The sequence below is a fragment of the Aquarana catesbeiana genome, linkage group LG02 (genome assembly GCF_042186555.1).
Source record: "Aquarana catesbeiana isolate 2022-GZ linkage group LG02, ASM4218655v1, whole genome shotgun sequence".
In the NCBI taxonomy this organism is placed as follows: domain Eukaryota; kingdom Metazoa; phylum Chordata; class Amphibia; order Anura; family Ranidae; genus Aquarana; species Aquarana catesbeiana.
Window position 1 is genome coordinate 218,795,030 of NC_133325.1, and position 27,094 is coordinate 218,822,123.

A 27,094-nucleotide genomic window follows, 5' to 3' on the forward strand; every position below is an offset into this window, starting at 1 on the left:
ACCCGAGACTCGACTCACGGAGCTCCTGGCCGGCGTGCAAGCAATGGCACAGCGGGGAATTTGCCCAGCCATACCATTCTGCCAACGTACATTGGCGTGCGCCGGTCTGGAACTGGTTAAGACATTTAGTAACATAATGGGGTTAAAAAAAACTAAAATTAGCCCTTTATAGTACAAAAAAAAAGCAAATAATCACTACTGTAAAGGGTTCATTTTTTTTTTACTGTAGAACTGTGAAAGTAATATTTACAGTAGCAATTATTTGCTCTTTTTGTACAATAAAGGGCTCATTTTAGTTTTTTTTTTAACCCCATTATGTTACTGGCCGATTAACCAATTATGAAAATAGCAATCAATTCATTTCATAATTGATTAGTTGTTGCAGCCCTAGAGATATCTGAATTATGCCTGCAGCTACAGTCATCATCCAGATATTTTTTAGAGCCAGCAATTCTGAGCACAATAAGAATGATCATAGCGGCTGTTCAGCCACTTGATCGTTCTTAGTGGCAAATGTAGGGGATATCACCCCCCGCAGCTTCTCCGGGCTCTCCCGTGCAGACCCAGGGAATGAATCAGCACTGGAAGGCATCGAGATTTCCGAGGGACAGATGGTCCTCGGCAATCTCTATGATCCTATGGAGACCCAGGCGCGACGTTATGACGTCACTTTCCGGGCACACAAATAAACAAGGCGAGATCTCGGCTAGAAAAGCATCAGATCGTCAATTTTTTTTTTATCTGATTCTTTTCAGCCTGGAGGAGAGACATGGGGTCTTATTTACCCCACATCACTCCATAAAGAGGACCTGTCACGCACTATTCCTATTACAAGAGATGTTTACATTCCTTGTAATAGGAATAAAAGTGATCAAAATAAAATTTGTTAAAGGGAAAGTGTAAAAACTCTAAACAGGTAACCTGTAAAAAGTTTTAAACCATCGCTTGTGGAGATTTTTAAGTACCAAAGTTTGGTGCCATACCATGAGTGTGCGCAATTTTAAAGCGTGACATGTGAGGTATCTAGTTACTCGGCGTAATGTCATCTGTCACATTATATAAAAAAATGGGCTAACTCTACTGTTTTTTTTTATTCATGAAAATGTTCCCCCCCCCCCCCCCCCCCAAAAAAAAATTGCGTTTGAAAAATTACTGCGCAAATACCGTGTGACATAAACAATATGCAATGACCGCCAATGTATTCTCTAGGGCGTCTGCTAAAATATATATATATATATATATATATATATATATATATATATATATATATACATATAAAATGTTTGGGGGTTTTGAGTAATTTTCTAGCAAAAAAAATGATGATTTTTACATGTAGGACAGAAGTGTCAGAATTTGCGCAATATAGAAGTGGTTAACCAAATATACCATTGTAAAGCTCTCCACACACCCCCTAAGACATGGGGCTTTTACACCTTGGTACAGTTGAAGTCCAAAGGTATATCCCTATTCTATAATATTTTGCAAAACAAACATATCTTCTGTATAACTAGCCCGATGCATACATGGTAAAATAATCTTGCACTTACATTTACCCCTGATCAGTGGAGGAGCCCTTTTTAGTCAATCTTTAAGGCCTCTCACTGCACCTCACATTGGAAAGTGACACTTAAAATCACCAATCAATGGTATTACACACCCTTTAGGTTGGCAAATATTTCCTCTTCCTACTCACCTCTCTGCTGGCGCAATTGTGGTCAGGTGGAGAACTTATTACAGGTTCTTTGGGAATGCCCCACATTAACTAGTTTTTGGAGGCAAATTTTTAAACTTTTATCGACCTGTACAGGTGTGCTCTCTCCCCCATGCCCAGCATGGGCCCTACTTAATCCAAGATTAGATAAATTCTCAAAAGACTACAGGCAGGTTGTCACACATATATTCCTAGCAGCCTGATCCCTAATTCTAAGGCAGCGGAAGTCGCTGTTAGCACCCAATCTATCAGAAGTGATTGGTATTATTAACCTGTACAAAACTTACGAGAACCTATTGGCTTATATATATAAAATAAAAACTATAGGACCGATGCTTGATGCAATATTTCTTTACTTGAAGTATCCAAAATACATGAAAAGTGCAAACGTGCAATCAACAGCAACTGTACAGTATCGAGCATAGATCGCTCTTCCTCAGGCTTCTCTGGCTGTGTGCTCCATGCAGGACTGCAGAGCATAGATGTGGACTGGAGAAAACTGGTTTTGCAGCTTTCTCTGGGTTTTGGTATTCCTACATAGGGCTCTGTAGTTTGGAGATTCCATAGTGTCTTGGGTGGAAGGGAGTCTCCAACCCTGTGTCCACGTTTTTTGTGGAGGACGAGCAAGGTGTGTGCTCAGGTGCACACCATCCTTATAATGGAGGTTTAGGAATACCTCAAGGCTTCTCGTTGGAGACTGCTCCACCCCAGGGAGACAGGAGGTTTCCAGGAGTCAGAGGCTGAAGGTGGCAGCCAGAGCACTTGTGTGTCTGCAAGAGACAGGTAATTAATGGCCTGAGGACTAAGACCAGAGTGAAGCTGTTAGCTTCAAGTAAACCTATGGTCTGAGGACCAGCATAAATGCAGTATGTTTGGTTGAAGACTACTTGTGAGTTATGGAACACTGAACCCAAGCCACATCCCAGTAATCGAAGGAAAAAGCAACAAAGAGGTGACCCAGGGATTTTATGGGCTAAGGATATGGTCAGATATGAGAGTATAGAGCGTAAATACAAAATTACAAAAATGTATTAATAAACAAAATATAAATGTACATACAATGAATATTAAAACCAAAAGACAATGGTCAAGTAATCACAGTATACAACTAAATACTAAATCAGATGGTTGGTTTCATGGTGGGAAACCAAACAATCATATAGAGATTCAGAGATCCCGACAAGTTTCGGAAATAATTCCTTCTTCAAGGGCTCATTTAGTGCAGACTGTACTGTTTAACAGTAAAAGATACAAATGTATTAGAGCTTAAATTTATTATGTATATTTACATATATATAGTACAGGATTATGATCAGAGATATTAAAATAGAGGTGTGAAATGTAAGTAAAGTATAGGTATAAATGAAATTTAATATCTACCAGTCAAACTTTAGCGCATAAAAAGAACTGTTGTATGTAGATTAGCTGAACTAATGCGCGAGACACATCCGCCATCTTTTTGTGGGGAGCTTCTGCCCATACCCTTGTGTCGGCGGCCCTCCGATGTCTCACGTCACCGCACCGGATGACGCAGTGATGTGGTTTGATTCTTCTTTATACTTCTACCAAATATAAACCATGTGAGTGTGCTTACTAGCACACTCCTTTTTAAGCTTTACATATAACGTTTATTGTCAACTTATAGCCTACTTACTGGGCCACTATATATACCGTATTTATCGGCGTATAACACGCGCCGGTGTATAACACGCACCCCAAGTTTAGGAGGGAATTTTAAGGAAAAAAACTTTTAGGAGGGAAGTTTAAGGAAAAAAAACTTACATTTAAATGCCCATCAATGCAGCCTCATCAGTGTTCATCTGCAGCCTTTCCCCAGTGTCCAGTGCAGCCTTGTCAGTGCAGCTTTGCCCCAGTGCAGCCTTGTCCCCAGTGCAGCTTTGCCCCAGTTCAGCTTGTCCCCAGTGCAGCCTTGTCCCCAGTGCAGCCTTGTCCCCAGTGCAGCCTTGTCCCCAGTGCAGCCTTGTCCCCAGTGCAGCCTTGCCCCAGTGCAGCCTTGTCCCCAGTGCAGCTTTGCCCCAGTTTAGCTTTGCCCCAGTGTAGCCTTGTCCCCAGTGGTCCGTGCAGCCTTGTCGCCGCCGACATACAAACGTTTAGTTTGTATTTTTAAACATGGCGCCGCGGAGTTCGGAGGGACTCGGGGGCGCTCGTTCAGCTGAACGAGCGCCGCCGAGGACACAGTGACTGGGCGGAGCCGAGATACACATATCCGAGGGTTCTCGGCAATTCTTGGCGCCGTTCACAGTCACGCCCAGTCCCTATGATGGACATAACAGAGGTCCAATGGCGGGACTGGGCGTGACTGTGAACGGCGCCGGGAAAAGCCGAGAACCCTCGGCTATGTGTATCTCGGCTCCGCCCAGTCACTGTGTCCTCGGCGGCGCTCGTTCAGCTGAACGAGCGCCCCCGAGTCCCTCCGAACTCCGCGGCGCCATGTTTAAAAATACAAGCTATGTGAATGTCGGCGGCGATCGCGGCGATCGCTCCGACAGATCACAAAATAGCGGGGATCGGCGTATAACACGCACCCACGATTTTCCCCTTATTTTAAGGGGAAAAAATTGCTTGTTATACGCCGATAAATACGGTACATATATTTGTTTGGTCCTAAACAGCAGAGAGCTATATATATATATATATATATATATATATATATATATATATATAGTTCAGTTAATCTACATACCACAGTTATTTTCATGCTCTAAATCTGTGACTGGTAGATATTAAATTTCATTTACACCTATACTATACTTACATTCCACACCTTTGTATGTTTAAGGGTCCCACAGTGGACACACCTGTCAGACAAGCGCATGCCCCATTTTTTGCAGCAGACAGGCATTTCTGTATATTTTATATACAATTGCCACAAATTCTGCTCCTCTTTCATAAGAATAATAACTACTATCACTTTTTGGATTGAGAGCCTTTTTTGCTCTCTTAAATTATCAATACAGCGAAGCTATACGTTGGCTTGCGAGGTCAAGATAGCAGTCGCGACCCGCTGCACAGCGGGGGGGTGCCCGTGCTCGTGGCCGACGGTTGCGATGACCGCCGGCCACGAGCGATCGTGAGCAGGAGAGACAGAACAGGGACGAGTGTATGTAAACACACACTTCCCTGTTCTGTTCTTACAGGAGTGACAGATCGTGTGTTCCTATTAGCTAGGAACCATGATCTATCACTTCCTCCAGTCAGTCCCCTCCCCCTTCAGTTAGAATCACCTCCCAGGGAACACAGTTAACCCCTTCACTGCCAGTGACTTTTTTTACAGTAATCAATGCAATTTTATAGCATTGATCGCTGTATTAATGCCAATGGTCCCAAAAATGTATCAAAATTAACCAATGTGTCCGCCATAATGTCGCAGTCACGATAAAAATCGCAGATCACCACCATTACTAGTGAAAAAAAATAAAATAAAAATGCTATAAATCTATGCCCTATTTTGTAGATGCTATAACTTTTGCACAAACCAATCAATATACGCTTATTGCAATGTTTTTTACCAAAAATATGTAGAAGATTACATATTGGCCTATACTGAGGAAAAAAAAAAAATATTTTTTTTATATATTTTTGGGGGATATTTATTATAGCAAAAAGTAAAAAATAATGTGTTTTTTTTTCAAAATTGATGCTTTTTTTTGTTAAAAAAAAAAAAAAGCGCAAAAAATAAAAACCGCAGAGGCGATCAAATACCACCAAAAGAAAGCTCTATTTGTGGGAAAAAAAGGGCGTCAATTTTGTTTGGGTACAATGTCACACAAGCGACGCAGTGCCGAATCGCAAAAAGTGCTCTGGTCAAGATGGGGGTAAACTCTTCCGGGGCTGAAGTGGTTAACATTATTAACATTAAGAATATCAGTACCCAGCAGTGCAGCCTCATTAGTGCCCATCAGTGCAGCCTCATTGGTGCCTATCAGTGGCCATCAGTGCAGCCCATCACTGAATGGGGATCACAGGGAGGAATCGGGAGGAGAGCCAGTCGAATCACACAGAGAGGATCTCCCGCTGTGATACAGCTTGGATCTGAAACACCAGTCCCTATCAGAGTACTGGTTCCTATGATAGACAGCACACTGATTTAATTTCCTGGCACTGGACCAGTGTGCTGTCTATCATAGGAGCTGGTCCAGGAGGCAGGAGGTTGTTTGACAGCGGCCATTATTTCAGATCCAAGCTGTGTTGTAGTGGAAGATCCTCTCTATATGTGATCCAGTCGGCTCTACACCCAACAGTTTCCTGGTTGATCACTTCTGGAAGAAGCGGTGCAGCCTTTTTTTTTACAGGACATCAGAGCATGGTGGCAATTGCCCCCCAGGCCACTCTGATGCCCAGTAAAAAAGGCTGCGTGGCTTCTGCCAGAAGCCATCAGACAGGAAACGGTCGGCCCAGTCCGCACCTGCTCCACACTCGCCCTCAGCTTATTTCCACTTACCAAATGTGAGCAGGCAAGAAGACATTGTGAGGGCTTTTACTGACTTTACTTTCATGTAATGAGCTAAACAAATGTTCTATAAGACTCAGTTTTGTCAAAATTATGGAAATTGTTCTTGTGTTCATTAAAATATTGATTAAAATCCTACTTTTCAAAAGGAGTGTACTCATTTATGCTTAGCACTGTACAGTGCTACCCACCAATCAAACACAAGAAAAAAAAGTGACACCCCCCCTTCTGACGTCATATGACATCACAATTTGCCAAAACAGTTAAAAAAAAAAAAGAGTAAGTGATAATAAAGCATACAGACATAACGTGCCCAAAACAGGATCAACATACTGTAGGACACCTAAATGAATTAGCAAGGTATACCCCTCTGAACAAAATCGCCAATATGGGGAGCCAATATAACCAAAAGATCAGGCATTTCAACCAGATCCATATTCGAGGCCAGCAAGGCTTGGCACCGCCGTTACTAGGCACCGTGACCGCTCACCTAAATAGACCAAGTCAGGACCGGATCACAAAAGCTTATTGTCATGATCACACCAAGAAAAACAGCAGGGTCTAATGGCTTAGGACAGAGACCTCCATCTCAAGGGTCCCTGATGGGTCACTCAACCTGTTGTACCAAAGGTGCCCATTTAAGCAGTGATACATGGTTTAGCAGGGATTGAGGTTCAACCAATGGTCCTGACAGGCCCTAGGCCAAGCAAATATGATCCAAGATTAGCACATCATCTATATTTAGGAAAGCATGTAAACAACAGATTGGTGTTGAGACCACCCAGTTGGTACTGTGCCCAGAGTGTAAATCCAGTAGGACTCCTAGCACAAAAGTAGGCAATCACGATCACCGCCTCTAGCGGGTTGCTTGATGCGTTTAGTCACCGTACCTTTTAGTTCATGAATTTGATGCCTCGATGTGACAAAGTATACCGCTACCCGTTTGTTCAAATCTATCAGTTCACCCTTCTCAGTTTCTGATAGGGTCGTCCTGATGTCAGTTCTATGTTTCTGGAACGGGCCTGGTGTCTTGCCTATATAAATCAGCGAACATAGACATTTCCGAATGTAAAACACAAAAGTCAGTGTTACAGTTTAAATAGTCGGGGATGCAATACCGATTACCCCTGTGGGGGTGTGCAAATTATATACATTGCAACTATAACACCTGCAACAGTTGGTATTATAAGAAATTTGGGGCTGGGGCTGGGGCTTAGTGTACTTGTGTCTGGAATTTACAAGATGGTCTCTTAAAGTCTTGTTGCACTTGTGTGCGACCAAGGGCATTATTCTGAGCTCAGGTGCTAGAGCTATCAGCTTGCAAAAATATTAAGCTTGTGCTTAATTGCCAATCCAATCATTTCAGATTTACAATGAAAGGTGTGCATAGAGGGGCATGGCCTGGACCGGCATGGTGTGAGGAATGCAAATCGGGAGCTCTGCTTGAGAAATATCCGTTACCACATATCCTCTGGCTAAACTTGACTTTTCTACCCACCGCACACTGCCTGCATTGTCCCACACCTCCTGCTATCATGTCGCCGCCGACAAAAGGTGACAGACACGATTGCAAAGCTGGCTAAATATCGGCTTAAGGAGAAGGGGACCTCAGGGGGAAAATGGCGCCGGCGCGTCCTCCTCCATAGCCTCAGCCGCGGAGGATACAGCTCGAGTACCAGAGGCAATTTCGGACTGCAAGAGCACACTAATGTGCAAGATTGAAAAGGTAAAGATCGATGTATCCCTGATCCGACAGGACTTACAAAAACACAGGGACCAAGTCACAGAGACAGAGGCCCACATCAGCCACGTGGAACATGAACTGCCGCCATTACAGTTCGCCACCGAAAGGATCCAGCACCAACTGAATGCAGTGCTCACCAAGCAAGATGACATGGAGAATAGGCTCCGATGCTGCAATCTCAGATTTGTGGGGCTGCCTTAAGGGGTGGAAGGACCTGACTCCCCTTCATTCCTAAAAAATCCGCTCATCTCACCTTTGGAAGGCCTGCATTTTCGACATCATTTGTGGTTGAGTGAGCTCACCGTCTAGCCGCCAGGACACCTCCACAAGGCGCAACTCCCCGCACCTTTATCGCTAAGCTCTTGAATTTCAGAGACCAGAACGCTATCCTCCGCCTCACAAGAGTGAAAGGCAACATCCCCTTCAAGAATGGCAAGATAAAGGTGTTTCCAGACTTCTCCATGGAGGTCCAGAAGAAGAGGGAGCACTTCACAGAAGCCAAGCGGCAACTCAGGATCCAACATTCTTACATCATGCTGTTTCCCACCAGACTTGCGTCATGGGAGAAGACAGGGCCCACTTCTTTGACACACCGGAGGCTGTTTTTGCCTGGCTGGAGGACTGAGCGGCACCCAATCAGGCCCCTGCATAAGAACCCAGCCTATACCTGACACCCATTACCTCGGCCGTGCCAAGAGGGAACACATGTTGGACATCTAACCTGCTTTGATAGTGTGGATTGCTCGAGAAAGTTACTGTGTGCCCAGTCCCTAGCTCAATATTACATAGGAGACCAAAAGCCCCATTTCGTGTACAAGACTCATTATATGTACCACATATCCCCGAACTCTTAGGCCGATTCCTATACCCCCACCTCCACCCCATGTTCAAGCCATTATTGGTAGGAAAAGACAGAAGCCACAACAGCTAGATCACCTCAACTGCTACCCGCTCTGATGTCCGGGACATGGGTGTACATTCCCCTATCCTATTATCTCTCCCATGCATGTTATCCTGGACACCCTACACCGGGGATCATACCCCTCATGCTGCTGTACGTTCTTTAGCAGATGTTCGTCCCCCTGGATATGGGAGTCCCACCAGATCCCGCTGTTCAAATTTACAACTGCACGGTTTGTAACGTAACTCAAGTGTTGTTTCTCTGGCCTGTCTGGACATATCTGTTAGTCACTGGCACATACCCTAGACAATGCTTATCCAGCCAGGCCCGTGCATATGTTGAAGTTTGCTTAAAGTTTTGTTATTGGTTAATCGTTCTACAACCCTTAGATGAGATGAAGAGATGTAAATGTATATGTACAGACAAGAGTACCACATGTAAGCAATTCTCAGGTGCCCACTAGGGATGAGCCGAACACCCCCCTGTTCGGTTCGCACCAGAACATGCGAACAGGAAAAAAGTTCGTCCGAACATGCAAACACCGTTAAAGTCTATGGGACACGAACATGAATAATCAAAAGTGCTAATTTTAAAGGCTTATATGCAAGTTATTGTCATAAAAAGTGTTTGGGGACCTGGGTCCTGCCCCAGGGGACATGGATCAATGCAAAAAAAAGTTTTAAAAACGGCCGTTTTTTCAGGAGCAGTGATTTTAATAATGCTTAAAGTCAAACAATAAAAGTGTAATATCCCTTTAAATTTCGTACCTGGGGGGTGTCTATAGTATGCCTGTAAAGGGGCGCATGTTTCCTGTGTTTAGAACAGTCTGACAGCAAAATGACATTTTGAAGGAAAAAACTCATTTAAAACTACCCGCGGCTATTGCATTGCCGACAATACACATAGAAGTTCATTGATAAAAACGGCATGGGAATTCCCCAAAGGGGAACCCCGAACCAAAATTTAAAAAAAAAAAATGACGTGGGAGTCCTCCTAAACTCCATACCAGGCCCTTCAGGTCTGGTATGGATATTAAGGGGAACCCCGGCCAAAATTAAAAAAAAAAAATGACGTGGGGTTCCCCCTAAATTCCATACCAGACCCTTCAGGTCTGGTATGGATTTTAAGGGGAACCCCGCGCCAAAAAAAAAAAAGAAAAACGGCGTGGGGTCCCCCCAAAAATCCATACCAGACCCTTATCCGAGCACGCAACCTGGCAGGCCGCAGGAAAAGAGGGGGGGACGAGAGTGCGGCCCCCCCTCCCTCCTGAACCGTACCAGGCCACATGCCCTCAACATTGGGAGGGTGCTTTGGGGTAGCACCCCAAAACACCTTGTCCCCATGTTGATGAGGACAAGGGCCTCATCCCCACAACCCTGGCCGGTGGTTGTGGGGGTCTGCGGGCGGGGGGCTTATCGGAATCTGGAAGCCCCCTTTAACAAGGTGACCCCCAGATCCCGGCCCCCCCCCCTGTGTGAAATGGTAAGGGGCTACCATTTCACGAAAAAAGTGTCAAAAATGTTAAAAATGACAAGAGACAGTTTTTGACAATTCCTTTATTTAAATGCTTCTTCTTTCTTCTATCTTCCTTCATCTTCTGGTTCTTCTGGCTCTTCTGGTTCTTCCTCCGGCGTTCTCGTCCAGCATCTCCTCCGCGGCGTCTTCTATCTTCTTCTCCTCGGGCCGCTCCGCACCCATGGCATGGGGGGGAGGCTTTTAACTTTTAAACTTAAACTTAAACTTTTTTTTGCATTGATCCATGTCCCCTGGGGCAGGACCCAGGTCCCCAAACACTTTTTATGACAATAACTTGCATATTAGCCTTTAAAATTAGCACTTTTGATTTCTCCCATAGACTTTTAAAGGGTGTTCCGCGGCATTCGAATTTGCCGCGAACACCCCAAATTGTTCGCTGTTCGGTGAACTTGCGAACAGCCAATGTTCGAGTCGAACATGAGTTCGACTCGAACTCGAAGCTCATCCCTAGTGCCCACTTTGCTGGCATGCTTTCCATGCCTCCATGAATCTTTCCCCTGCATTCCGTTTACACCAGCCCAGGCTGCACATACAGCACCTCCCAAATATACAGTGGGGGTGTGGACATGTATCGTTGCCTGCAGTTGTGGACTGGGGTAGACATTAATAGCTTGAGCCTCCTACCATGCCTAACAAAGTGTCTCACATGGAACGTTTGCGGCATCAGAGCCAAACCTAAGAGAAATGCTGCCCTATCTTACCTTAAGGCACAAAGAGCAGATGTAACAGTGTTGGTTGAAACCCACCTTGCGGATCAGCTGCAGCTGTCCCTTAAGAAACACTGGGTGGGATGGCTGTACCAAGCCCCCTACACTGCAAACTCTAGAGGTAATGCAATACTGGTGGCTAAAACTGCCCAATTTTCATTGTTGACGCTGAGATCTGATCCACAGGGCAGGTTCCTATTTATACATGCCATGCTGAAAGGACTGGAACTTTTATTGTTGGCATATTACATACCACCCCTATTCCAATTTAACATCCTAACAGAGGGATTAGCGTTTATGTCACAATTCCCTACTGTTCCAGCAGTATGGCTGGGGGACTTTAATACTGGGATTGACACCAGTTTAGATAGACTTGTCTCAGTGCCTCCAACCAACCACACATGAGACTTGGGAAACTCCTGAACAAATTTGCATTGGTAGATATCTGGAGACACAGCCATCCAAATGACAAAACTTTCTCATGCTTCTCAGCAACACACAATACCATGTCACGTATAGATCAAATTTTAATCTCTCATTCCCTCCTGACACTTCTGAGTGACGCGAGATTTAGCCTGCGCATACTATCTGACCATGCGCCATATTGGATAGAACTCAAACTGAAATCCCCTCCCTCTTCATATGTCTGGAAACTTAACCCTTTTTGGTTATCAGTGGTTCCAGATATGGAAGGAGTCGGGGACGAGTGGGAATTTTTTTTCCGGGTCAATAGCGACTAAGGCCCATTCAAAACTGTATGGGACTCATTTAAATCCCATGCTTTCATTATACTCCCCCAACGAATTTCCGGATACAGGAAGCCCTCTACCCAAGTAGTCAAACAGGCAGAACAAAGAATGGCAGAAGTCTTTTCTAACAACCCCACGCCAGATTCGGCAGACCAGATAAAACTACAGGCCCGTATAGTGAACAGCCTCCACTCTTTGAAAGAGCAGAAAGGAAAATCTTCTATAGTAAACAAAGTGTATACGAGTATAGGGAGCGAGTGGGGCGCCTATTGGCCTACTTGGCACACTTGGAACATAAACCACCCACCGTATCTTTACGAGATGTGGCCGGCCAACTAATATGTGACCCAGACATGGTGACCAAGGAGTTTCGCTCATTCTTCGTATCCCTTTACTCGTCCACCACTAACATGACTAAAGAGGACCTAGTGGAATTTCTATCCACCGTTGATTTCCCTAAGATAACTTTGGAAGCAATTGTCCCCTCCAAGGCCCCTGTCTCAGATGGTCTCCCCCTTGGATTCTACACAAACTATAGTGAGATCATAGTCCCCAAACTGCATGAGCTGTTTACATATATATTCAAATCCGGCTCCCTACCAAAATCGATGGATGAAGCCTTAATTGTACTTCTACCCAAACCAGGCAAAGATCCAGAACTCCCCAAATCATACTGCCCAATCTCCCTCCTTGAACTAGACATTAAGATATTGGCCAAGATCCTGGCACTAAGGCTATATAAGGTGATCCTGAATCTTATGCACTCAGACCAAACTGGGTTTATGCCCGCAAAAAACACGGCATTTAACCTGCATAGACTCTACATGAATCTACAGGCTGAACACAACCAGATAGGCTCCAGAGTTGTAGTGTCCCTAGATGCCGCAAAGGCATTCGATTCTGTGGAATGGGACTATCTCTGGGAATGTCTGGCCCGGTTTGGCTTCAGACCCAATTTTATTAAATTGATTTGGCTCCCTCTATCAGGCTCCAGGTGCCAGGATCTTGATCAATGGTAAAATTTCAGATACCTTCCCCCTGTCCAGGGGCACGTATCAGGGTTGTCCCCTCTCCCCCCTATTATATGCCCTTGCGGTGGAACACCTAGCAACGTCGCTCTGTGAACATCCTGGGATCAGGGGTCTATGCTGTGAACAACTGACAGAAACAGTTAGCGTATACGCAGATGTTACTATACCTGGAAGACGCTGGACCTTCTCTAATGACAGCTTTTGATGTAATAAAACAAGTTGGACGATACTCAGGCCTAAAGATCAACTGCGACAAATCCCAGATCCTTACTTTAGACATAGGGGCCCCAACAGAGATGCAAGCTTCTTTCCCTTTAATTTTTATTAGCTCTATGAAATACCTCGGCATTATAATTACCCGATCCCCAGAAGAATACGTTAAACTGAATTTAGAACCCTTATTCACGACCCTAAAAGCGAAAACACAGACATGGATCAGACTACCTTTGGGCGTTATGGGCCGTATAAATCTAATTAAAATGATTCTATTACCCAAATTTCTATACGTCCTATGGCATGCTCCAGTGTATATACCTCTGCGGATCTTCAAATCACTAGAAGTCATTGTAAATTCATTTGTGTGGGGTAAAACCCATCACAAATTGTCCTGGCAAGTGCTGAAGAACCCCACTGACTTAGGGGGTACAGCATTACCGGACTTTAACCTGTATTATCTGGCAGCGCAACTATCTCACTTTTTCTACCTAGACAAGGGAGATAAGGATCAATATTTGGCCCTCGTATGCTCTCCCTTCATCCGAATCCACAAGCACCCATTCTCAGAGATCCTGGTGACCCCTGGACCTTGGGAAGTCGAAAGGGCTTACTATACAATCACTGTAAGGTGTGGGACACAGTGAGGTGCAAACTCAGGACCCCCCTCACGCATAAGCAGACACCCCTATGGGACAACCCGTTTAGATGAGCTGCTACAGCTACCTGACTGCAGCCTTTGGATCATTAGGGGAGTGGTATGCCTAACAGACATTCACTGTGGAAGTATCCTGAAGTCGTTCCAGCAACTTAAGGGCGACTTCCGCCTCCCCAACTCAATGCATTTTCGCTACCTCCAGCTCTGCCATGCCCTCCAGACCCAATTCCAAGACCCCCCCCCCCCCCCCACGCAAACCTAGAAGAACTAGATATTCTGAGTGTAATATCCGGGTCGGAGTCTCAAAAACAAATTTCTACATTTTACAATTATCTTCTATACCCAACTGCTACGGCTCTCGCCTACCAATTAAAAGACTGATGGACTGGGGATGTGGGGGAGATGGAGTAGGACGAATGGGAAGAAGTATTAGACGCATGCAAAAAGGTATCCCCCAAATTGTCAGACCGTCTTGCACAGCTATACATTTTACATAGGTCCTACTTGACCCCCCCACGTAAAATGTAAAAACAACTATAGTGCATTATGCCCTAGATGTGTAGGTTCCACTGGTACTTTCTTCCATATTATATGGTCCTGTCCGACAATACAAGACTATTGTTCCCAAATAGTGAAATTTATACATGACAAGATGGGATCCCCCCTTACACTATGCACTAAACAATGTATACTGGGCGTGTTCCCAGACCCTGATAAGTTCCACTACATATTCTTACAGGAAACACTTTTTATAGCTAGACTGCTCATAGCACGAAAGTGTCTCAGGGCACTACCACCTACTGTCCAAGAGTGGATAGCCGCAATCAATAGCGTACTACCCTACAAAAAAGAGCTTTATGCTCAAAGAGGATGTCCTGCCAAATATGGACAAAAATTTGAGATGCCTGGTTGAAAAAGGCCTCCACATGTAATGAGATGGAAGAACACTCTGTCTGAATTGAGAGAATGCAGAATAGGCAAATTCTCTTTATAGTACATTAGTGGAGTTAGGACGTATCATGTCAATGTCAACATTCATTTGGGTCTGCACTATTATTCTTTATGTTTTCTATTTTATTTCATTTTCTCTTTGTAACTGTACAATGATTGCATCATAACTGCTAATATCTTGTAACCATACACTCTTCGCGAATAAAGAACGTTATTTGTAAAAAAAAGTGTGCATAAATAATGGGCGATGGGTTAGGGCTCTATCCAGCACCTTGGCTGGGTGTCCCTGTTCTAAGAATTTATGCGGTACACTTTCTGAAGTTGTCTGTTCTTGTCATCCGTGTCAGAGCATATGTGCAGGATCTACATAAACTGTGAAATAGGTCAATTCGGGCGGAGATGAGTAGGATGTACACCCCAGAAGTGTAGTAGTGTGTTCCTGTCAGTAGGTTTGGTGTATAGAGCTGTCACAAGGGTACCCTGGGTATTGGTGATTAAGACATCAAGGAAAGTGATGCTGTTCGATGAGATCTCTGGATTGAATACTATTCTAGGAAACATGTTGTTCAAAAAGTCAACAAACACATAAAATTCCACATCATGATCGGCCCAGATGAGGAAAATATCATCTATAAACCTCATCCAGCAGATAATATTCTCTGTAAATAGAGCAGCTATGTAAATTGTAAATGTGACACTCCTCAAGGAAACCTAGAAAGAGGAATGCAAACAAGGGGGCAGCACCACGGACCCTTGGATATGTTTTCCCCTCAAATGCATTTTTTTTTTTTATCAAGAACAAACTCAAGACAGTTAAGGAGGTTTTCTTTTTCTTGTGTTTGATTGGTGGATAGCGCTATATATGCTTCTGTGTCACTATATACATGTATTACATGTCTGACAAGGGGTTCCTGCGTGGCTCAGAAACGTTGCACCTTTCTTCTTGTGATGTAATCTTTCTTCAATACAAAAGCTTTTCAGGCCACATTGAGGATCCGTGGCGTGCTGGCAAATATGAACGTATTCACAAAACAGTCACAATCGTCGCTAAGGCTCGGTTCACACAGGGGCAACACGATTTCAGCGCGACTTTGTACGGCGACTTCAACGCGGCTTCAGCGCGACTTCAGCGCGACTTTAGCAAATTACAACGCGACTTCAAGTCGCCTCCAGGACAGGCGACTTCGGCTGTGGCCAATCACAGGACAATCAGCTCTCTGGGAGGGAGGGGTTTGCCTGGGCAAACTAAATTTTTTGCCTGCAAAGTCGCTTGACTTTAGAGAGAGATCCGACTTGGAGGCGACTTCCATTGATTTCTATGGTACAGGTCGCCTACCAAGTCGGATCCAAGTAGTACAGGGAGTACGCTCTGAAGTCGGAGCGACTTCAGTAGTGTCCATTAAGACGCTCCCATTCACTGTCATGTGAATCTCTTTCTGGGGCGACTTGGGGCGACTTGAGGGGCGACAAGTCGGATCCCAAGTCGTCCCAGTGTGAACCGAGCCTAAAAAGAAACAGTCACCTCAAAATTATATAGAAAAATAGTAATTACAAATAGTGCAGAATGACAATTTGGTTCTGCAAAAGAAGCACACAAAAGTCTAAAATGTGACAACTATAAAAAAAGAAAAGACACATGCAGTACATATAGGTAATAAATATGCTTCATTTTAGAGGTATAAGCAGTATATATATATATATATATATATATATATATATATATATATATATATAGTATACAATTTGTGTTAATACTATCATGTGAAGTTATATTAAAACTAGTAAAGAATGGGTTTAATGTATAACCAAGATTTAATAGATCTGTAAAAATTGCCTTTTTTTCTTTTAAATTGTGCTGCAAGGGTTAATACATCAGTTGGACCTGCCGTGAGCACTTGTCAAATGAAAAGTATGCTATGAATGAAGCATGGGCAGATTAATGAACTGTCCACCTCCTCCATTCATAGAGCACTTTTCATTGTTCCAAACTACAGTACTTCTATAAATGGAGGAAGGGGGGGGGGGGCAAAAGACACTGTAGGGGTGTTGGAGGGCAGGGAATGGAAAATGTTAACTAGAAAAAAAGCCACTAGTAAGTATTGCTGGTACAATTCTCATTAAATGTAAGTATCATGCTGGTTTAAAAAAAAAAAAGTGGTATTGCTGTGAGAAACAGTGCTGATTTTTCCTCTCTGTTATATGTATTGTGAGGGTTACATCTCATGATAGAATAGTTGATAGCACAGTTGTATTTAAGGTTACTTCATGTTCACAGTGTTAATACATATCCTTCAAGGTCCACGGCATTGAGAAACTTCCCTAAAGTATGTGAAGGTGTGACCTCAAATCAACAAGTTCAGGAATTTCTCTGTTTGGGAAAACCAGCAGGTATTTACTGTTTTTTTTCTTTTTTGGAATGCTGTAAAAAACACTTGTCAAATGTAATGTTCTTGAGATTAGCATTCACAGCATTATAAATGCCCACCTGTACTGGCCCCAAGAAATAATGGGAGTTTGTAAGACCAATAACAGTTGAAAAAACAAAACAAAAAAAAACAAAAAGAAAAACACCAATAGTACATACCAGAAACGTTGTCCTAAAGTTATACAGATCTGTGAAAAATTCTTCCACAGAAACTTTCTTTGCATCAAGTACATAATACTCCATAAGACTTCGATAAAGCTTCTCCATGTTTTCAAACATACGAGACAGTTTCTTATAATGTTCTCTTGCAGTCACTACAAAACTGTAAATTATTGTTAAGGTAGATTGAACAGAAATAGGATGTAATGGTACAACAGACAAATAATAGGGCCACTTATCAATTCTTTTTTAATATGTTAAGTTTAAGCTTCTCATTACCCTGTCTCTTACATATCCTTAAAAGCCAGCACTAGGACTGCTGTTGTTGGTTTTACAGTCAGGCATGTGTTGGGATATTGGTGACACAACAACACTGTTGTCACTGGCACCCTAGTCCATTTCCTGTAACAAAGAAGTGATCATGCCCAAGATGAGAATCATCAAGTTCAATTCAAAACAGAACCATGACAACACAGACATAAAAAAAAAAACTTTATACTGTGATTGGTTTCTCCCTCAGTAAACCGACTACAGCTCTTGCCATATTGATGGTATAGTCATACAGCCCAGCACCCAGTGTTAAATTATTTTTGATGACACATAGGGGTTTATTTACTAAAGCTAGAGAGTGCAAAATTAGTCACACTTCTACAGAGAAAACAATTAGCTTGTTCAATTAGGCTTTGACAATAAAACCTGGAAGCTGATTGGTTTCTATGTATTAGTGTGACCGATTTTGCACTCCTTAGCTTTAGTAAATAAACCTCATAGCCCCTTCATTCCTTTTTTTTTTCTAGTGCTAGAACAGAGTACAGGCGTTACCCAGGTTACTAACATCCAACTTACAAACGACTCCTACTTACAAAGGGAGATAACAGGAAGTGAGAGGAAATCTACCCCTAGAAAGGGAAATTCACTCCTGTAAGAATTATTATGGGAAAAAGGTGTCTCCACTGAAGATTTATCACCGATCCTTGTTTCTACACATTTTTCAAAATCCAATTGTCATAGGGACAGAAAGTGAGATTAAATCTTCTGAACAGGGGCACAGACAGCCAAACAAATGATAGAGGGGTGTCAACCCTTCCCTATGCTATCCAAAAAGAAAAAAAAAAAAGAAAATAGCTGGTGCTACACTTCTAAAGTCTACCTGTTCCGGCTTACAAACAAATTCAACTTAACAAACCCACAGTTCCTATCTTGTTTGTAACTGTGAATTTAGTAATGCACACACCTGACATCCAAGCATCCTCCAGAGGTGTCACTCTCTTTTACTTTCCAATCATCATTCCAATCATGTGTTCAGTGTAATTAGCCCTAATGCAAACTTCCATCACATATTACAAACATGTAAAAAACCTTGCTTCATAATCTGGAGTAAACATATGAATACCGTGGGCAGCAGAGTTAAGCCTCATATGGGGCTATTACTAGTTGTAGAGGTAATTTAAACTATTTACTATATGCGTATGGATGAAACACGTTAAATATGTGTTATATTATGCTTGAACATAATCTGTAATTTTACCAGTGAAGCTAATTCTATCTTCCTGTTACCTTAGAACTTGATAGCAACTAATATCATCCAGGATGCTAATATTTTTTCTTGTAAGCTCCTTCTTAGTTTAGATATTCACAACGATGTTTAAAGCATCACTTGCAATATGGGGATGATGTACTAAAACTGGAGAGTGCAAAACCTGATGCAACTGTGCATGGTAGCCAATAAGCTTCTAACTTCATCTTTTTGAATTCAAGTAGAAGTCCACCTTAAAACTAAAATCCCTGCATCTACAGATATCAACAATCTAACACTAACCTATCTAACCCTGTGAAGAAAAAAAAAATCAGTAAACATACCTTTTCTGCAGGCGATCCCACCCTATCCCACGGTGAGGTGTCAGTCATGACTTCGCTGTATAGGTGAGTGCAGAGGACACGTCCGACAACGGAAGCCCCATAGTAATGCTATAGGTGATGTCACTCCCCATTCATTTCACAGCCGTTGTCAGCTGTGTCCTCTGCAGAGCTTCTGACGCTGGAGATCGGGTTGGATCGGCTTAAGAAAAGGTATGTATACTATTTTTTTTTTTTTTTACAGGGCTAGATAGTGTTAGAATGTGCGTGTCTGTAGATGCAAGGATTTTGGTTTTAGGGTGGACTTGCACTTTAAGCTTTGACAAAAAAAACCCTGGAAGCTGTTTGGTTTCTATGCAGAGCTGCACCAGATTTTCCAGCTTTAGTAAATCAACCCTTATATATGTCACTCCTTTTAAAATGTTATGGTTTCCAGGGCAAATTTGTACATGGCTTCCAGACCCTCGATCACAATACTAGAACCCATTAGATTACCTGGTTTTAACTCAAGGTTTTCGCGCTTGGTAGGGACACAAAGCAGGGATGTCCTTTATCACCCTTGCTTTTTGCTTTGGTAATAGAACCTTTGGCCACTGCTATTTTATACCACCCAGTTTTGGTTATGACAAGGGTCCCACCAATTTTAAACTATGCATGTATGTGGATGACACGCTTTTGTTTTTATCGCAACCGACTGTCTCTCTGCCAAATTTGTTGAAGGTTCTTTGTAAATTTGCTATGCTGACAAGCCTCTCGGTTAATTTATCTAAATCTTAAACCTTGCCTATAAATGTTGTCCCTTCTGAGCTGGATGTCGTCAGAGTAACCTTCCCCTTTATATGGTCTTCCAATAAGATCTCTTATTTGGTTATTACCCTTCTAACTACCTTTGCATCATTATCAAAGAGAAAAGAGGGCACTGCTCACCAACCCATTGCATTAGTGTGAGCGGGACAAAACATGTTAGGGGCATGTGGCTGAAGCTACACTGGCTGAGGCCACATTTATCTACATATAGATAAGGATTGAGAAAACACAAAAAATAGGTTGACTTTGTAGGCACATAATGAGAAGAAACCCGATTAAAAAGTTAAATACTTTATTCCAAAAAAGTAAAAAAAAAACATAGAAACATACAAACAACACCCTGTATGGACACGGTTACCAATTACCCAATAATGCAAATATAGAAGTTGGATCTTAAGTATAAGAGTTGATACTCATGATATGTAAATATCTGATAGAAAAGGTTTGATCCAATATCACCTCCACACTTGCTCATTGAAGCGTTTCACTAATTAGCTTCCTCAGGACAATATTGGGTAGGTGCTGGTGGACCTGTATCCAGGTGTATAAGTACACCCCACAAGACCAGACAATCAAAACGAGCCTCAAATCTGGTGTGTATGTATATCAGATCGATGCATATATGTTTAACTGTTGCGTACAAGCTGGTAAATAAACAGTTGTATACCGCTATAAGGAAGAGCACTGTCACACGTATACCTGATATATGTTAGGCATACGGCCAACAGGGTAACAAGGTAAAGATCCAGGCCAAAAATAAGGATAAATTATCAAAAGGTAACGAGTCAGCCATCAAAGGAGCAGGACACCTAATTGTGCAACTATGGTAAGTGTCCCAATTGGGGAGGCCTATCAGTAGGGCCCGTTAATTTTTGCCTGGATCAGAAACTAGCACCCCTTAGCCCCACTCGAATCAATAAAGCTGTCCTCACAGTGACCAGAGCTCCCTTCACTGCAACTGATGGGGAGATCTCTGGCTCAGCTTAAAACGGCACTGCAAGTTTCATTTGGATACCTTTCAATCATTATAAATAAAAATAAATGTGGTGCTAGCTCAAACAAATAAAAGTGCAATAATCAACAAATCAATAAACAACACATATATATATAACAGCTTAATTAAATTCAATCAAGTCCATAGGTGGAATCCAATCCAACCAGTGAAATAACAGTCCAAAAAATATATTAAAAAGTGCAAAAAAGTGCATGAGCAAAAAAATACGATTCTTTAAATGTAAAGTTCAAAAAAGTGCATGTGCAAACAATAAATTTGAATATTGATAGTAGAAGTGAAGCAATCAAGTGCAGGAAAAAAAAAATATTTCTTATAATGTGTAGTCACACTTGCTTCCACCAGTAGATAAACAATAATCTCCCACTGTGTTAAGTACGTCCTCCTTACTTTCCTCCATTCAAGGGTCATATAATATAAAGGAGATCTCTATAGTGCAGTAATTCCATATAAAGTAAATAAATACATTTTATTAAAAACTGCACTTTACATATCAAATCAGAAAATTCAGCATTGATAATTCAAGGAGTTCCGGTCACGGCAGCGATCAGAAGTGAAGTCAACCGCCTTCTCCCGACGTGTTGCATCTCTGATCACATGACTTTCTCAAGGGCCACTACTATCCCCAACTACTGCCTTACACTTTTGCCTGGTTTGGTGCTCCAAAGAGAAGAGAGGAGTGGAGATTGACATTAAGGATATATTTACCAGAAGCGCTGTTAGACCCATTGGGGTCGTTACCTAAGGTGAGAGGCTGGGGCACACTCCTGGTGGATTGTGGAAGCAAGTGTGACTACACTATATAAGATGTTTTTCCTGCCACTTGGTTGCTTCACTTCTATCAATATTGGAATTTATTGTTTGCAAATGCGCTTTTTTGAATTTATATTTGAGGAATATTACTTTTTTGCACATGCACTTTGTTGCACTTTTTAATATATTTTTTGGACTGTTTCACGGATTGGATTCAAGCTACGGACTTGATTGAATTTAATTAAGCTGTTATATATATATATGTGTGTTATTTATTGATCAGTTGATTATTGCACTTTGATTTGTTAGAGATAGCTCCTCCACATTTATTTTTATCTATTCTGTTTTGTGGGGACACTTTATGTTGACTGCTACTCCCTGAATATTGTTATTCACTTTGGTTTGCGCATACATTCTTCACTCTTACCTTTGAATCATTGTTTATCCCTTCTAGATTGTAAGCTCTAATGAGCAGGGCCCTCTGATTCTCCTGTATTGAATTGTATTGTAACTGTACTGTCTACCCTCATGTTGTAAAGTGCTGCACAAACTCTTTGCACTATATAAATCCTGTATAATAATAATAAAAATTGTTTGCCAGTAACTACCCCCCTGGTCTGTAGAATTAAAGAGTTTCTCAAAGCTTGGTCCTCTTTCCACCTGTCCTTTTTAGGTAGGGCCACGGCTATTAAAATGGCCATCCTTCCAAAATTACTTTATCTTTTTAGGTCCCTCCCATTATTTATTCCTAAATCTTATTTAACTAAACTCCAAATTGAGCTTATTAAATTTGTCTGGCAAGGGAAACCCCAAAGATTCTCTAGGGTGATTTTATAATTATCCTATATACAGGGAGGCCTAGGTCTTCCCCAGATTTGGTTATATTATCTAGCATGGGGAGTAGCTTAATTGGACCAATAGAATATTAAGAATTCCAGAGTTCCCTGGATTTGAACACCCTATCTACCTGAATTACTATGGTCTTCCTCGTATCACCTAAAGATATTTCTATCTGTAATACTTTGGTAGTTCAATCTCTGAAACTTTGGACCTATTTAAAAGTAAACTGATTTTGCTATCTAAGATCTCTCCCCGGACCTCTTTTTTAGGTGAACCAGATTTATACATGTTTTTTGTCACTCTAATGCCCCGTACACACGGTCGGATTTTCCGATGGAAACTGTCTGATCGGAGCGTGTTGTCGCACATTCCGACCGTGTGTGAGCTCCATCGGATTTTCAGACACACAAAGTTTGAGAGCAGGCTATAAAATTTTCCAACAACAAAATCCGATCGCGTCAATTCCGACCGCGTGTGGCCAATTCCGACGCACAAAGTGCCACGCATGCTCAGAAGAAATTCCGAGACGGAACAGCTCGGTCTGGTAAAATTAGCGTTCGCAATGGATACAGCACTTTCGTCACGCTGCAATGTAAAAAATGGTTTAATACAGCGCACACTCTTCTTCTTTATAATGTGAGAAGAATGAAGTAGTTTTGCTGCTCATATTCACACAGACTTCTCTCAAACTTCTTTCTTTATTTATCGTGATTCCCTCAATATATTTTGATTTGTCACATCTGACAAAATGTTTTTTTTGTTGTTTTATTTATTTTTTTTAAAGGCTGTTTTTTTTTTTGGGGGGGGGGGGTTGTATTTTTTTCAACGCTGATCTTTGTTTTATTTTATTTTTAGTTTTACTCCCTAATATTTTTGTGTGTGTTTTGTGTGTCAAGTTACCACAACACCATTGATATCTTATATTATTTAATCTCAAGAAGGTTGCTTGGTGTTGGTGTCCCTTGTTAATTTCACATTGTATTTTTGAAATGTACCTGAATCCTCACAAACTGTCCTTTTTTAAGAAAAACACACATAGGCAAGTATAACTGAAACAAAAAATCCTTTATTAAGGGCTCAGAACCAAACAAAGAGGGAGGCAACGCTGGAGAAACATCAAAAATTGGCGAAGCCTTGGACCCCCAGGGCAGACATCAATTATTTAACATCAAAATTGGTGGCCTGAGGAGTCCATATCTAAGGGAGTGCAGTCTGGTCCAGAAGTCGCAGAGATCCGGAAAGCAGCAGATGACATCTGTGTCCCCAGGCTGTGCTACTACAAGAGGCAGCATCTTTTGCCAGACCAGACTGGACCCAGGGTCATCACTCTCTGGTCTTCTTTCCACGCTGTGGCTCTGGTGTTGGAGATGTGGCAGGAGGAGGAGTAAGACCTGGAGGAGGAGGAGGACTGTGTGTGAGGTCACAAATGTGGGTAGCAGATGTTATTTGGCCCCTCAATTCCTTATTGAGAGCTTCCAGAATTAAGGACTCACACAGGAGTCGTTGGCCCTCCTCCATCTGCCGCATTTTGCAGGCAGTTAGGCCAGCAAAGTCCTCCTCCACACTGTGGGGGCTTCTCAGGGCCTCTGTAGCCTTCCAAAAGAGGCCTATGGCAGCCTCCTCCAGGTTACTCCACTTCCTGCCACTTTGTCTTTGAAGGTGTAGTGGAGGGACCTGGATATTAGGCAGCCTGCTTGGCCCGGCCACCTCCTGGCTGAGACTTCCCTGTGTATGAAAAAGGGACATGGTTTTAGTTTTTGCATCATCAATCACAAATTAGTACTCCAAACTAACATCTAGTTAACATCATTGACTGGACAACCAGAAATATTTAGAGGAATGCTATACCTGGCTCAAGCTGGGCTCCTCCACATGTTGCTGCCTGGAAGGCCCAGGTTGGGCGTCAGAAGCCTCAGCTAGGGGGGAAGGAAGCGTGGAAGGAAGACTGGAGAGTGCTGGCCTGGGTTCAGTCTGACCTGCCAGAAAATGCAGTCTGTCATAGTACCACAGCCTGGGGACATAAATGTCATCTGCAGCTCCTGATCTCTGGGAATCCTGGACCTTCTTGTACTCCCTTAGATAAGTGCTCCTCAGGCCACCAATTAGGATCTTCAAATAGGTGATGTCTGCCGTGGGGATCACCGTCTTCACAAATTCCAGCAATTGATCCAGCGCTGCCTTCCTCTTTGTTTGGTTCTTATATTCAGGGGGGTTTATCTCCCACAGACAAGGCAGCTCCCTGAACATATCAATGAAGATTGGCATAAAGTCCTTATCTTTCAAGATATCCATTTTCACTGCAAGACACAACACAAGACAAACCCTAATGTCAGCCTAAAGTCTTCTAAACTTGTGCAAATACAGGCCTCAATCTAGAAGCAGTATAGGCCCAATGTTAAATCTTACCTTCGTTATCACGATCGGCGCCTCCGTTACTCCTTCCTCCGCTCACAGATCGTAGTACTACGCACGCGTGTTACGCTTTATAGACACTGCGCATGTGTGAAACTCCGCCCACCCCTGACGTTCTTTCTAGTCTATTCCCCGCCCCTTCTCGTTCGGCGCAGTGGGGAAGAGCACAAGGCGGAGTCAGAGCAGTAGTCTGATATTTACACCAACGAGGAGGAGGAAAACCCGGAGCCAGAAACTTCCCGATCCAGAAGGAGACGATATAAGGCATCAACTATGTCCTTTGGGGAGATGTTGGAGATGGCCGACATAATGAAGAGGGCCGACTATGATGTAAAGTATGGACCTTACCCCAACCCCAATGTCTGTAAGGCCAAGATCATGGCAAAAGTGGTCAAAAGTCTGCACCGGAATTTTGGGGTAAGTCAATCGAAAGATCAGCTCAGGAAGCGGTGGTCGGACCTGAAATTAAGAGAACACGAGCAGTACAGAAAGATCCAGAGAGTGCTGCAAAAAAGTAAGTAGTTGTGCTGTGTTCCTATTCTTTTTGTCTTTATTACGTTCGTGCTGCTCCATGTGCTTTTCTTAACTGTTAATCCAGTTTAAAATGTCAACTTTCATGTTCATGGGCACATTATTCGTTCCTATCAAACATTTTTCTTTCGGCCTATAAAACACCATTGTTTGGGCCATATGCATTTGCCAAGATTTTTTTAGGGCCTACTTGTCTCAAAATAATTTGGTTGTGTAGATGTGTTTGTTACTAGAATGAAATGCAAACTAGATTCTGTGTAAGGAGAGGACACTCAGCAGCTGTTTACACATCTGGACGCTGGAGCACTAGTGTGGGACACAAGAACACCCTTTTTATTAGAGGGCCCACACAGGTGCTCCAGTGTATACTATAGGGGTGTCCATCTGTGAAGCTTGTACAAAATAGGTAAAGTATTGAAGCTTGACAAAGGACACTAAAAATTCTACATCTTGGAACTCAGCCAAAATAGACAATTGTACCCCACTTCCAAGCAATGTTTCATATTTATAGTTCTTCCCTTAAATATCTGTGTGCTAAGTATACTATTTTTTTTTTACATAGGGGAGAAAAGACTCGGAAACCCCTCATCCGAGGAGATCAGAGACCCCCCAACCTCTGGAAGAAGGGGAAATCTAACCAAGACAAGAATAGCAGGAGGAGGAAGACGTGGTGGAAACCACAACAAGTGAGTGTCTGCGACCACAGGCTCAGGTAAGAGATGGATGCCGGCATATTTATAATACATGGTGTGTTTTTGTTTCTATCTTTTTAGGTGATTGTGATGTTGTGGATCCAGATCCTTTCACCTCGGAAAGTGCACAGATCCTGATTGGGGAGATCATGGGGTGTAAAAGGGACTTGGAAAACATCAAGAAAAACATCAATGATGTTCTTCAAAAAAATAAGAACATCATTGATGTTTTGGGGAGAGTTTAAAACCCCTCCAAATCCCTTTGTTTTATGGCGTACTACAATTTTTACATTTTTTGTCAAATAGTAGAAAAGCCAAATTTTGAAGATGCACACAGTGTGTCAACATGTGCTATCTGCCATCACGAGAGATCAATGGACGCATTTTGGGGGTGCAACCCCTTCCTCAATAATAAAGTAGCTGAGAGGAAGGGGTTGCTCCCCCAAAACACGTCCCTTGATCCCCCGTGATGGCAGCTAGCACATGTTGACATTCGTAAATTTGTGTGCATCTTCAAAATTTGGCTTTTCCGGGGGTGACTTCACCTCATCTGAACGCAATATCAAACACAGTTCCTAAATACTCATGTCTGATATTGCCTTCAAGTTCTACCAAATATGAACTTTGTAAGTTCAAGATTTGTGTCTTTCTTGTTGGTTTTAAACATGCCTGTTTTATCTTAAATGGACATTTCTACTTTTTCTAATGCCACCCCAAAAGTTATTATGCAACAAACATGTTGGTTGGTTTTAAAAACCTTTTCTAAATGTACATGTGATTGTGCTGGTATTAAAAAGATTGTTAATCAAGAATTTGTGGATTATTGTCTCAACGCTTCAACACTTTTGTGGTGCTCTAATGGCTGCTTTCTGTGACAATGGGGGTTATTTCCGAAGGGCAAATCCACTTTGCACTACAAGTGCAGTTTCAAGTG

General features: G+C 42.5%; 1 protein-coding gene across 1 annotated transcript in view; it reads right to left on the reverse strand.

The window, feature by feature from the left end:
- Window positions 1-27,094, reverse strand: part of DIAPH3 (diaphanous related formin 3) — a 1,160,230-nt gene that overhangs the window by 356,912 nt on the left and 776,224 nt on the right. Inside the window, exon 25 of the mRNA XM_073614238.1 lies at window positions 17,257-17,420. Within this exon, the coding sequence (XP_073470339.1) occupies window positions 17,257-17,420 (164 nt within the window). The remainder of the gene's footprint in view (window positions 1-17,256; window positions 17,421-27,094) is intronic.